This window comes from Chiloscyllium punctatum, chromosome 6, assembly GCF_047496795.1.
Source record: "Chiloscyllium punctatum isolate Juve2018m chromosome 6, sChiPun1.3, whole genome shotgun sequence".
Lineage (NCBI taxonomy): Eukaryota > Metazoa > Chordata > Chondrichthyes > Orectolobiformes > Hemiscylliidae > Chiloscyllium > Chiloscyllium punctatum.
The window spans coordinates 3,209,786-3,224,008 of record NC_092744.1 but is presented as its reverse complement, the minus strand read 5'-3'; the positions used below and the strand labels follow the sequence as shown (position 1 = coordinate 3,224,008).

The 14,223-nt window shown below is 43.0% G+C and overlaps 1 protein-coding gene across 1 annotated transcript in view; it reads left to right on the top strand.

Moving 5' to 3' along the window:
• The window catches only part of LOC140478581 (uncharacterized), a 256,307-nt gene that overhangs the window by 213,935 nt on the left and 28,149 nt on the right, over window positions 1–14,223 (top strand). Inside the window, exons 39-43 of the mRNA XM_072571802.1 lie at window positions 293–421; window positions 4,777–4,884; window positions 8,168–8,326; window positions 9,473–9,580; window positions 13,329–13,463. Of these exons, the coding sequence (XP_072427903.1) occupies window positions 293–421; window positions 4,777–4,884; window positions 8,168–8,326; window positions 9,473–9,580; window positions 13,329–13,463 (639 nt within the window). The remainder of the gene's footprint in view (window positions 1–292; window positions 422–4,776; window positions 4,885–8,167; window positions 8,327–9,472; window positions 9,581–13,328; window positions 13,464–14,223) is intronic.

The following is a 14,223-nucleotide window of genomic DNA, read 5'->3' as shown; positions in this document are numbered from 1 at the left end:
TACAGTTGCAAATCACATCACTTTGACACAGATAGCCAGCACAACTACACGCTAGCTCTGAGACATAAATAAAAATCAGCACTGCTTCAGGACAAATGCCCATCACACATATTAATTTGTGAACACAGACACCAAATATAGTTCCAAAAAAATAGTCCTATTGGACTGGAAAGATGAACTCTGATCCTCCTGTCAGAGATACAAACTGATCTGAGTTTCTTCTGCAAGGTTAGTTTCTATTTTTGAGCTCGAGTGTGTCACATAATTTGTTAATATTTATGTAATTAAAAAGGATCAAGTGAAAGAGGGTCCCCTGGATCACCAGGACCAATGGGGTTGAAAGGTGAAAAGGGCTCTCCAGGGCCTCCAGGAAGCTCCAGTCGGTGCCCAGAGGGTAGGAAAGGACCTCAGGGACCTGAAGGTAAGCAAACACAAACCTTTAAGGGGAGACAGTGTAGGTACTGCCCTGCCTGGCCCCTGGGATACAGTGGAAGGGTGATTCATACAGACTGTGGGTAGAGAGAACAGTGAGATCCCACATTGCCATTGCCCCCATGGGAGGCACATTGGGGCATTCTCTGCTTTTGGAGGTTGATGTAGTTTTGAAGTGTTACTACTGAAGCAATTCCCTTACGTGCTCCATTACTGTAATAAACAGCAAATCTCCATGGATACTTTGCCTCCATTACTGGAGTGAAAAATTGTATCTGTGTGTGCGCTAGCCACACTCCCTGAAAGTGTCCACTTTGCAGTTTTTCTCTGTGCCCCATTACTATCCTACATTGACTCTAGAAACTTTGCAGTGCTTTTGAAGTTATGTGCAAGATCAGGCAAACTTTCACCTACAGCAACATAAAAGGATTGTGGGGTCTCCTCTTCTGGCCTCCTGTTGATCCGCAATGTACTCGCAATAGAGCGTCGTACAGACTGGCAAAGACCACATTTCAGAACCTGCTGTATTGAGAGGCCCAACTGAACGTTTAAAAACATTTGTGGTTTAAGAAGAACACTAAACTTCTTCCACATTGGAGCTATTTTGGTTGCTGCTTGTATTGGGCAAAGTATTGATGCAAATGTCAATACATTGCAAGGACTGAGACTGCAATTAGAATATCCATTTGATCAGAGATTTAGATATTTCACCAGTTCTAACATTGCCCATTGATTAATTCTAACACTGGTCAGTGAGAATATGACTAGACTTTACACTGTTCATTGCACAGGAGGAGACAGGGATAGATATTTGTTAATTCAGTCATTGCCTCATGTACATTGTCACATTTTCATGTTATGTAGTAGAACCAAAGAAATCTGTGGCTGTGTATTAATTTGTGTATCAATTTACTTGTTTGCATTTCTCTTTGTCTAATTCCATCACATGAATATTCGATGTTTCCTGTCATGGTCTTTGTGAACTGCCTCCAGGCCCCCCAGGTGAGCTCTTAAAGATATGGATCAGTTAATGATTGATTGCAAATTAGTCAATCATGGAATTAATTTTGCCCGTGCTGCTTATTTGTGTGAGAGTTCTATCATTGCAAACTGCATTGGGTGATTTGCAGTCACTTACTGGGAATTAGGAGAGAGTGAGGACTGCAGATGCTGGGGATCCAGAGGTGAGAGTGTGATGCTGGAAAAACACAGCAGGTCAGGCAGCATCCGAGGAGCAGGAGAATCGACATTTCGGGCGTAAGTCCTTCATCACGATTTCCTCGACTTACTGGGAATTCCAATTCTCCCTTTGTTACTCTGATCTGCGTTATTGATGGTATCCAAAGCTTTAACAAGCAATTTGTCTAGAATTCCTCCCTAAGTGACCATGGGAAAATGGCACACTGAGACAATATATTTATCAACTTCATTCAGGAGTTTTTCCATCACACCTCTTCCCCAAACTTTGTGCAAAACCAGCATTGCAGAATATTTTTCATGCTAAGGCTAAACTTATCTAAAGACAGTTTGAAATGTAAAGAGAATTCTCTATTCACTGCAATAAGTTAAATCCACACAAAATGTGGATTCAACTCCTACCCTGGTTGAGGTTACCATGAAAGACTCTCCTTCTCAAACTCTTCCTTCACCTAAGTTATGGTGACCCTCAGGTTAAACCACCACCAATCATCTCTGTCTCTAATGAGAGAGCAGCCTTGTGATCCTCTGGGCTTATGATAATATTAAGGCAGTAATTCACAATTATGTCAGAGAAGAGTTTTCTTGTCAAGTCTAATGCTAATCTGCCCACTGAACTGATGTTGTGGACCTTTGAAAGGTGTAGGTTAGTTTTAATTCACTTTGGCCTCACCCTTATCTGGGTCTCTTGCTAAGCTTGAGGCCACTTGGTTGTCTATTTAGGACTCGGTTCCATGCTGCAATAATGGAGATGGGCAGATGGCCTGTAATGGTGGTCAAGAATCAGGTAAACATGTGCCACAATCCCAGGGCTGGTGAATTATCCACATTGGACTTTTAGCTCATGATGTGTCACTTTCTCTGGCTTTTCCTGGTGCCTTCTCTGCTTCTCTGATGATCTTTCATTCTTTCAATGATGTATTCTTACTTCAATTATTACTCCCAACGTGACACGTCAACGAGTGCGGGCAATTGAGAGCTGATTCTCCCTAGATTTCTGAGCAGCCTGTCAGTGTGTGGTAGAAGATGCCTCTTCAAGCACTGAACAACAGCTCTGTGCAATATTAAATCATTCCCTTAAACTCCTGACCAACTAATTAAAGCAGTTAGCAAAATAAAATATCTAGACTTCAATCAACTGAACCTGACATTACGTTTGAAATATCGGAAGAGGAGAAGATTGAGAAATACCACTTGGTGGATAAGTAGCTCTTGTAAGATTTAGGATTGTGTAGCAGTTTGGATAACTTAGAACATAGAACAATACAGCGCAGTACAGGCCCTTCGGCCCTTGATGTTGCGCCGATCAAAGCCCACCTAACCTACACTAACCCACTATCCTCCATATACCTATCCAATGCCCGCTTAAATACCCATAAAGAGGGAGAGTCCACTACTGCTACTGGCAGGGCATTCCATGAACTTACGACTCGCTGAGTGAAGAACCTACCCCTAACATCAGTCCTATATCTACCCCCCCTTAATTTAAAGCTATGCCCCCTTGTAATAGCTGACTCCATACGTGGAAAAAGGTTCTCACTGTCAACCCTATCTAACCCCCTAATCATCTTGTACACCTCTATCAAATCACCCCTAAACCTTCTTTTCTCCAATGAAAACAACCCCAAGTGCCTCAGCCTTTCCTCATAGGATCTTCCTACCATACCAGGCAACATCCTGGTAAACTTCCTCTGCACCCGTTCCAGTGCCTCCACATCCTTCCTATAGTATGGCGACCAAAACTGCACACAATATTCCAGATGCGGCCGCACCAGAGTCTTATACAACTGCAGCATGACCTCAGGACTCCGGAACTCAATTCCTCTACCAATAAAAGCCAGTACGCCATATGCCTTCTTCACTGCACTATTTACCTGGGTGGCAACTTTCAGAGATCTGTGTACATGGACACCAAGATCCCTCTGCTCTTCCACACTACCAAGTAGTCTACCATTAGCCCAGTAATCCATCTTTTTATTACTCTTACCAAAGTGAATCACTTCACACTTAGCTACATTGAACTCCATTTGCCACCTTTCTGCCCAGCTCTGTAGCTTCTCTATATCCCGCTGTAACCTGCCATATCCTTCCTCACTGTCTACAACTCCTCCGACTTTCGTATCATCCGCAAACTTGCTCACCCAACCTTCTAACCCTTCCTCCAGGTCATTTATAAAAATGACAAACAGCAATGGTCCCAAAACAGATCCTTGCGGAACACCGCTAGTGACGGCACTCCAAGATGAACCTTTGCCATCAACTACTACCCTCTGTCTTCTTCCAGAGAGCCAATTCCTAATCCAAACCTCCAACTCACCCTCAATGCCATATCTCTGTATTTTCTGCAGTAGCCTACCATGGGGGACCTTATCAAATGCCTTACTAAAATCCATATATACCACATCTACCGCTTTCCCCTCATCTACCTCCTTAGTCACCTTCTCAAAGAATTCAATAAGGTTTGTGAGGCACGACCTGCCCTTCACAAAACCATGCTGACTATCCTTGATCACATTATTCCTATCCAAATGTTCATAAATCCTATCCCTTACAATTCTCTCTAAGACTTTGCCCACAACAGAAGTGAGACTCACTGGCCTATAGTTACTAGGATTATCCCTACTCCCCTTCTTGAACAAGGGAACCACGTTTGCTAGCCTCCAGTCCTCTGGCACTACTGTCGACAAAGAGGACACAAAAATCAAGGCCAATGGCTCTGCAATCTCCTCCCTTGCTTCCCAGAGAATCCTAGGATAAATGCCATCAGGCCCAGGGGACTTATCTATTTTCACCCTTGCCAGAATTTCCAACACCTCTTCTCTACATATCTCAAAGCCATCCATTCTACTTATTCATGCCTCAGTATTCATATCGACAACAATGTCCTGTTCCTGAGTGAATACTGACGAAAAGTATTCATTCAGCGCCTCCCCAATCTCTTCAGCCTCCACACGCAACTTCCCATTACTATCCTTGATTGGACCTATTCCTTCCCTAGTCATTCTTTTATTCCTTATGGATAAGGAACTTATGGATATATTGTCAATATCTATGAATAGTAGCAATAATGTAACTGGTTATTGAAGGACTTGAATTACTAATGTCATTATTCTCAGTAAGTCCAATAAATCTGTGTCAAAAATGTAGGTGTACGTGGGCCACCGGGACCTCCAGGTAAAAGAGGACCATCTTGTGATGTTCAGTCAACTGGACCACCAGGAGATGAAGGACCACCAGGTTTTGATGGCCCACCAGGTATGAGAACTTTAGCCAAGTCAGTAATCATAAAGACACATGAATGAATTTGTATAATATTAATTTTACTCCAGCCAATTGCTTCGAGAAGAAAGGGGGGAATTTTAACGTACCCTGTCAGGAAACTGATGGGGTTAAATTAACTGCCTCCTGCTGGTGTAGCTGAATGTGAGGTGAGTGGGGGTCAGGTAAGATAGAGAGGTGGCCTGTTGCTGTGAGCGGCACGGTGGCAGCCTCACAGTGCCAGAGACCCGGGTTCAATTTCTGCCTCAGGCGACTGTCTGTGTGGAGTTTGCACATTCTCCCCGTGTCTGCGTGGGTTTCCTCCGGGTGCTCTGGTTTCCTCCCACAGTCAAAAAATGTGCAGGTCAGGTGAATTGGCCATGCTAAATTGCCTGTAGTGTTAGGGGAATCGGTCTGGGTAGACTTGTTGGGCCGAAGGGCCTGTTTCCACACTGTAAGTAATCTAATCAAATCAAATTCTCCCCAGACAGAGGCTGTTCTACACCTCTCCCAACCCCCACCTTGTCTCTGCCCCCCCCCCCTCTTGTGGAGGGAGGTGGGCAGTGGATGGTGGGGGGGGGAAGCCTCCCCACCATTCCTGCTGAAAACCCCAGACTCACCCAGCTCGAGTACCAGCCTTCTCCTCTCCGGGGAGCTTCCTTATAGTGTCAGTCAACCCTGGGTGGGCACGATTCTCTCCTGCCGATGGTGAAACTACACAGCTGGTGGCAGGCAGCTATTCCAGCTTTGAACCAAATGCTTCTTTTTGGACTGGAACTTCAGATCGAAAACTCTTCATGCTGAGGAAGTTTATTTCCTAACTTAACTTCTCTCCCTTGGAGAAACTGTTTCATTCATTTGTACATGGATTTTAGTAAGGCATTTGATAAGGTTCCCCATGGTAGGCTTATGCGGAAAGTCAGGAGGCATGGGATAGAGGGAAATTTGGCCAATTGGATAGAAAACTGGCTAACCGGTCGAAGGCAGAGAGTGGTGGTAGATGGTAAATATTCAGCCTGGAGTCCAGTTACAAGTGGAGTTCCGCAGGGTTCAGTTCTGGGTCCTCTGCTGTTTGTAATTTTTATTAATGACTTAGAGGAGGGAGTCGAAGGGTGGGTCAGTAAATTTGCAGATGATACGAAGATAGGTGGAGTTGTGGACAGTGAGGAGGGCTGTTGTCGGCTGCAGAGGGACTTAGATATGATGCAGAGCTGGGCTGAGGAGTGGCAGATGGAGTTCAACCCTGCCAAGTGTGAGGTTGTCCATTTTGGAAGAACAAATAAGAATGTGGAATACAGGGTTAATGGTAGGGTTCTTAGTTAGGTGGAGGAACAGAGGGATCTTGGGGTCTATGTACATAGATCTTTGAAGGTTGCCACTCAGGTGGATAGAGTTTGTAAGAAGGCCTATGGAGTATTATCGTTCATTAGCAGAGGGATTGAATTCAAGAGTCGTGAGGTGATGTTGCAGCTGTACAGGACTTTGGTTAGGCCACAGTTGGAGTACTGTGTGCAGTTCTGGTCGCCTCACTTTAGGAAAGATGTGGAAGCTTTGGAGAGGGTGCAGAGAAGATTTACCAGGATGTTGCCTGGAATGGAGAGTAGGTCGTACGAGGATAGGTTGAGAGTTCTCGGCCTTTTCTCATTGGAACGGCGAAGGATGAGGGGTGACTTGATAGAGGTTTATAAGATGATCAGAGGAATAGATAGAGTAGACAGTCAGAAACTTTTTCCCCGGTTACAACAGAGTGTTACAAGGGGACATAAATTTAAGGTAAAGGGTGGAAGGTATAGGGGAGATGTCAGGGGTGGGTTCTTTACCCAGAGAGTGGTGGGGGCATGGAATGCGCTGCCCGTGGGAGTGGTAGAGTCAGAATCATTGGCGACCTTTAAGTGGCATTTGGATAGGTACATGGATGGGTGCTTAATCTAGGTTAGAAGTTCGGCATAACATCGTGGGCCGAAGGGCCTGTTCTGTGCTGTATTGTTCTATGTTCTATGTTCTATTCATCCAAATTTGACCAGGATGTCTGTGAGCTGAAACTAAGAGTTTTAAGCTATAGGTTTTTCCCTCAGCAAAGAAATCCAATTCCTGATCCTTCAACCCAAAGCAAGCTCATGCTTTTCAATGTTTCCTCTGTCTACTTGCAAAACTCTTCCAATGCAAAAAAATCCCTATTACCATGACAGGAAATCTCTCTCTCTCGGTCCCTCCATCTCGCTCTCTCTCTCTCTCTCTCTCTCTCTCTCTCCCCCTCCCTGTCTCTCCATCTCTCTGTCTCTCTCTCTCTGTCCCTCTCTGTCTCTCTCCCTGTCTCTCTCCCTGCCTGTCATGCTAGTTTAAAAAATAGCATGGTTTCAGAAATACTGACAAGCTAATCATTAAAACCAAGTGAAATCCAGACTCTAAAATAAAGCTCTGGGTCGTTCTGCCAAATGATTTTAAAAATCAATGTCTTTCTGCTTCCAACCCTTCAGCTGCTGTCCTGAAATTCCTCCCAAAGATCTCCACTGTCTTCCTCCCCTGGGTGAAGTTGAGCACTGTCTGTTGAAACTGTCTGCACTTTCTTCCTCCTTGTCACTCCTACGCGGATTCTTGCACCTCTGACCATTTCTCCTCTTGAAGAGATTCTCTTGATGCACCCTCGATATCCACATGGGCCTCCATTACCTCCAACCTCCATCTACCTATCACCTTCCCAGCTATCTTGCCCCCCCCAGCCCCATCTTCACCTTCCTATTTATCTCACAACCCCCTTCCCCTCCCCTCCCCCCTCCACATTCCTGAGGAAGAGCTTATGCCCGAAATGTTGACTCTCCTGCTCCTCGGATGCTGCCTGATCAGCTGCCCTTTTCCAGCACCACCCTTTTCAACTCCATTTAATGTTGCTGTATAGCTGTTCTGCATAAACAATGACAGAACAGTAAGATCAGGAGAGGGAAACCCATAGAACTTTGCTTCAATAGTTTAGATTAGAGTGGTGCTGGAAAAGCACAGCAGTTCAGGCAGCTGCCGAGGAGCAGTAACAGCTCCTCAGATGCTGTCTGACCTGCTGTGCTTTTCCAGCACCACTCTAATCTAAATTCTGGTTTCCAGCATCTGCAGTCCATGTTTTTACCACTTTGCTTCAATAGACAGCATGAGATTACAGCACCAGCCTTGTCAAATGTACATGGTGGATCCTGTCTAAAGATATTACACGAGATCCATATAGATTACATTGTCTTCATTCTCCGATGACATAATCTTTTATGTATGTTCATTCACGTTGCTGTTGTAGGTCCTTCTGGTTTCCCCGGTGACCCAGGGCTGCCTTCCTTACCGTTTCCAGGGGATCCTGGTGATCCGGGCCGACCGGGTCAAGCTGGTGCTCGAGGTCCACCTGGAGAGCAAGGGCCATGTGGCCACCATGGTCTTCCAGGGCCACCAGGTCCAAAAGGTATTCTCAAAACACGAGGTTTAGGGGACTGGTTTGATGTTTCAGTGATTTGTTGGTTTTGGATTGTTCCATAAGAAATGCCAAGTGTTAAAATATCCAGAGGTCAATCCAATTAAAATGGAAATAGTTGCAGAAGCAGAAACTTTCAAATAATAAATTCTTACTTTGATGGATAGGTTCTGGAGATTGATTACAATTATAATAAGACATCATTTAAGTCTTTTTCTCCCCACAGAACCATAGATACTTGCAACATCAACATACAAGACTGGGGCTGTGTTCCTTAGAGCAGAGGAGTTTGAGAGGGAATGTGATTGAGATGTAAAACATGATGTGGGGCATAGACAGTGTAGACAGGAAGAAATGCAATTAAAATTTCTATTTAGCCATTTCTACTTCAGTGGTGATTCATCCATTAACTCAGGCCTTTCTCCATAGCTGTAACAAATACCTTTTAGAACATCTCCTATTTCTTTCGCTCTATATAATCAAACATCATCCTTTATGTAATCATTTCTTGTTACCTGATTGCAATGAGGATCGCTCCTTGCTGCCGGGGCAGCACTGTGGCACAGTGGTTAGCACTGCTGCCTCACAGCACTAGAGACCCGTGTTCAATTCCCACCTCAGGCAACTGCACATTCTCCCTGTGTCTGCATGGGTTTCCTCTGGGTGCTCCAGTCTCCTCCCACAGTCCAAAAAACATGCGGGTTGGGTAAATTGGCCATGCTAAATTGCCTGTAGTACTAAGTGAAGGGGTAAATGTATGGAGTGGGTTGGTGGACGTGTTGGGCCAAAGGGCCTGTTTCCACACTGTAGGGAATCTAATCTAATCATAATCACACTCAGTGCATACCATGAATCTTCCCAGTGCTATCAAACATCTCTATTTTTGGTGGTTGGTGTGGACTCCAACGAGCATCACTCACTTATGGGAATCAAATTCCATTCACTGACCTGACACAAATGTAATTAATGTTAAAAATATCCTGTCCAACTGCACTTGAAGACTGAATACCCTTAATTCTGAATTCTCCTCCAACTGTTCTCAGTTCAAACATTCTTTATAAATATTGAAATGATTGCACTATATTTCTCGTTTTGTAATTTTGCAGTCACCATTCCCTGTTCTTGTTTATTATGAAGGTGTAATGGGTGACCAGGGCTTTGCTGGTTTCCCTGGGATTGATGGACCACCAGGAGTTCCAGGTGATCGAGGTGACCGTGGCTGTGTTGGTGCACCAGGACCTCAAGGTCAGCTTCCTTTTAATCACCTTCTCAAGTGATAGCAATTTATTAGAATAACGTGACAGTAATTCAATAAAACTCCTCTGACATTACAATCAATACTTATCCGAAAATGCTAATGCAAATCTGGAGATACTGCAAGTTCTCATAATGTTTCTCCAATACAATAGATAGAATATTGACCTGGAGTAAATAGCTTACATGACAGATTACCTATAGAATTGGGAATCAATCATTTTTCCTTTTTGTATTTGCTATATCATCAGAAATAAATTTCCTATTTAATAATGTCAGAAGGATTCATTTAAAATCAGCAGAGTTTACATTCCTGATGTCTGCCTCAGAGAAAGGGAGTGCTGGGAGATTGTGTGGTGGGAGGGAGCTGTCTCTCCTGACAGCACAGGGAAGTGTCCCAGTGATCTGACTGATGTTTGAGCTGCACTGGGGGAGTATTAGGGACATGTGACCCCACCCTTTAACCAGAATTAGGAAATGGCACTCAGGTGACTCGAAGATTCATGACATTGTAAAAAGAGAATGTAATAGTGCTCCAAAATAACAAAATACCCCAATAAACGAATATTGAATTAGAAGTTCTGGGAAACATTTGATGCATACTAATGTATGCAACATTATTTAATGTTGATTTGGAAGTGCCGATGTTGGACTGGGGTGTACAAAGTTAAAAATCACACAACACCAGGTTATAGTCCAACAGATGTAACTGACAACCACCTGATGAAGGAGCAGCACTCTGATAGCTAGTGCTTCCAAATAAACCTGTTGGACTATAACCTGGTGTTGTGATTTTTAACTTTACTTAATATTTTAATAATTAGCTATCATTTAAAAGAAAACCAAAATTATTATCAAACTCCACAAGAACATTAACAAATTTAACAGTGTTTATTGATCAACAAATACTGCAATTTCTTGTCAAATGTCCTATCTATTGTAGAATTCCAATAATATTTCTTGACCCAGGTGATCATTCCTTCCCCCATTTCTACCTGCTTTATCTCTGGGATGTCTTGCCACAATTTTTAAAATTTTCATTGAACAGGTTTTAAGATAGAACTTGGCTTCAACTGCAAGACGTGCGGTGGATATTATTAAACCCCTTTCTAATCTGAGTGTTGGAATTTTCAATTTTCTTTCCATTCCAATTTCTGTATTTCAAGAACTACAATAGTCTGAATTCATTTAGATTGTGAAATTTGTGCCCCCGGCCTCAGTTTTATTAGATCTTTTAACTTATACCTCATCCCTGGTTTGCCATGGTTTAATGTGAACAGTTGAGCTGCTCTTTGAGAATGGATATTGGAAAATCTTCCTCATGATGGGGAAGTGATGGGCTTTCATTGAGAACATCTAGTCTTCCTGTGCCCAAACCTCTCCAAGTATAGAACAACATGTATTATCACTAATTAATTTCCCACCATTTCTCCTCTTTTCTCCTTAGCAATCTGGATCTCATGTTTGTAACTTTTATTCTGTAATTTATGTTGAAATTTCTGATCGATGAATTGTCTTTAGATATTATCATCAGGATGTTTGAATTAATTCTTACTTTTTATTGATCTCTATTCCTATGTTCCCTACCGTCGCTGGATTTGTGTCTTTTTCAGGTGATCCAGGTGAGCTATGCTAAATGACTAAACAGCAATATTTGCATTGATTTAATGACCTTCAACAATATTATAAAACATGCAAGGCACTTTGCAGGCATGCTAACAAACAAAATTTAACACAGAGCTACATAAGACCCATGAGGGAAATTTTAAGGAACATTTTGAGGAGAGAGAGAGAGAATTAAAGGAGGGCAGAGATTTAAATATGAAATCCCAAAAATTAGGGACCAGTTCAGTGAAGGCATGGCCAGCAATAGTTAAAAAATTTTAAAATGTCAATCGACAAAAGTTCAGATTTGAAGGAGTGCTAGAGATCCTGGTGGATTTCTGGGCTGGAGGAGGTTACAGAGATACAGAGTAATGAGGCCGTTGGGAGGTTTGAAAACAAGGATGAGAGTGTTAAAATGAAGGCATTGCTTAACCAAGAGCCATTGTAATCAGTGAGCAAAGGGTTGATGGGGCATACAACTTACTGCATGATAGGATACAGACAACAGACGTTTAGATAAAGTCAAGTTTATAAAGCCCACAAAGCAGGATAGGGGAGCATTGAAACAATCAAGTCTAGGGCGAACAACAGTATTTAGCAGGTATTCAGTGTTAAGTGTGTTATGTGGAGGTGGTAGTAGGTAGGCATGTAAGTTGGCTAGTTCAGCAGCATAGAATGACCAGGGAAAGGAATGCAGAGGGTAGCTATGGAACAGTTTATGACATGGACTGAAGGTACTGGCTACAGTTTTCCCAATATTTAGTTGGAGGAAATTTCTGCTCCTGACTGTCAACCAGGAGGGATAGCTAAGGAGCAAGAATTGAGATGCAGACTGAAGACAGGGATAACCTGATAACTAAATGGTAAACAACATGGTTCTTACAGATATGTGAGCCCCTGCTCTGTGCAGCTTAGTTTGTGGGAACCTTTATTTTGCTGGAATGGCTTTGCCCAGAGAGCTGGCAGATACATTGTGAATGGAGCTTAATGGTTTTACACCTCCCCAAAACTCCTCTCTCTTGACCTGAAAGAAAAACACATTTGGACAGATGTACAACTAGTGACTAACTCACCCCAACTGGTAGCACTCTGAAAAGATACATTTGGTCAAAATTCCATCTTTTAAATGGAAACAATTGTGCACAAATTGAATGCATGAAAAAGTTTACAGTTTTTACCCCCTTGTTTCTTTAGCATTTGAAGCCAATGCTGCTAAGGGTCTCCTGCTTTGTCCTTCAGGACTTAGATTCTTAAAATGTAAGAACTAGGAGCAGGATGAGGCCAATCCGCTTCCTGAGCCCGCTCCGTCATTTAACATGGTCTTGGCTGATCTCATCCCAGCCCCAACTCCACTTTACTGCCTGCTTTCCATAACCTTTCAACCTGTTACTAATTTAACATCTGTTTGTCTCCTCCTTACATTTACTCAATGTCCCAGCATCGACTGCAATCTGGGGGAATGAATTCCACAGATACTTGAGAGAAGTAATTTCTCCTCCGCTCCGATTTAAATCTGCTACACTCTATCCTCAAACTATCACTTCTCGTTCTGGATTGCCACACACGAGGAAACGTTCTCTCAACATCTACTTTGTCAATTCCCTCTACCATCTCATATACATTAATTAGATCTTCTCTTATTCACTGTAGGGAGTATCTGTCTAAACGGCTCATTCTCTCTTCATATGACAAACACCCCCATCTCTGGAATCAACCTTGTGAGCTTTCTCTGAACTGGCTCCAATGCAAGTACACCCTTCCTTGGAGTGATGAGGCCTTAACTGTACTCAATACTCCAAGTGCACAGTCACTAATGCCTTATGCAGCTGCAACATCACATCTCTACCTTAATACATTATTCCTTTAAGAATAAATGCCAAAAATTCCATTTGTCTTCCTTATTACCTGCTGTACCTACATGCACAGAGACACTAAGATCCCTCTGCACTGAAGTAAGTGTGAGTGACCATTTACTATTGGATCAGAAATTTTAATTTTTTGGTATCCTCGGGTAACTGCCTCTATGAACGTGCACAAGTTACAATGACAAATAATTTGTTGATGCATATCAAACTTTGACATGACATTTTGAGTCCATTAATTAATGGTTTATTTATTATTTGGTAATCTGTAGGCCCACCTGGTGCAATCATTACAGATGGTGAAATGGATAAAAGTAATCTTCGAGGAGACCCAGGGGCCCCAGGACCCAGTGGCTTTCCAGGACCACCAGGATCAACTGGAGCTACTGGCCCCCGTGGCCATACAGGTATTGCATGGGAGTGTTTTACATCGGGTTGTATGTGGCCAAGTGACTACACAAGAGAAGATGTAAGGGGTAATATCACATAACCATTTGCAGGATTTTTTTGAAGGTTAGCAGGTGGATAAATGGAGGCTATAAGATTCGGGGGAAACTTCAGAACATACAACCAGGAGGTTAAAGCAAATACTATTTAAGATAGAAATCTCATTACATTGCTAATTGCTACTTTCTTTCATTTGGGACAAATCCAGTTTTAAGTTCATCTTGTGCCTTCAATAAGTATGTTTTGTGAAATATGCAGTGCTTATGGTACCATAGGTTTAAAACCTTTGACCATGTTATTACTGGGGGCATACAGTCATAGAGATGTACTGCACAGAAACAGACCTCTCGGTCCAAATCATCCATGCTGACCAGATATCCTAAATGAATCTACTTCCATTTGCCAGCTTTTGGCCCATATCCCTCTAAACACTTCCTATTCATATACCCTTTCCAGGCGTCTTTTAAATGTTGTCGAGAGTGTGGTGCAGGAAAAGCACAGCAGGTCAGGCAGTATCCGAGCAGCAGGAAAATCGATGTTTTGGGCAGAAGCCCTTCATCGGGAACCCTTTTTTAAATGTCGTGATTGTACCAGCCTCCATCACTTCCTCTAGCAGCTCATTTCATACACGCACCACCCTCTGCCTGAAAAAGTTGCCCCTTATGTCCCTTTTAAATCTTTCCCCTCTCACCCTGCACCTATGCCCTCAAGTTTTGGACT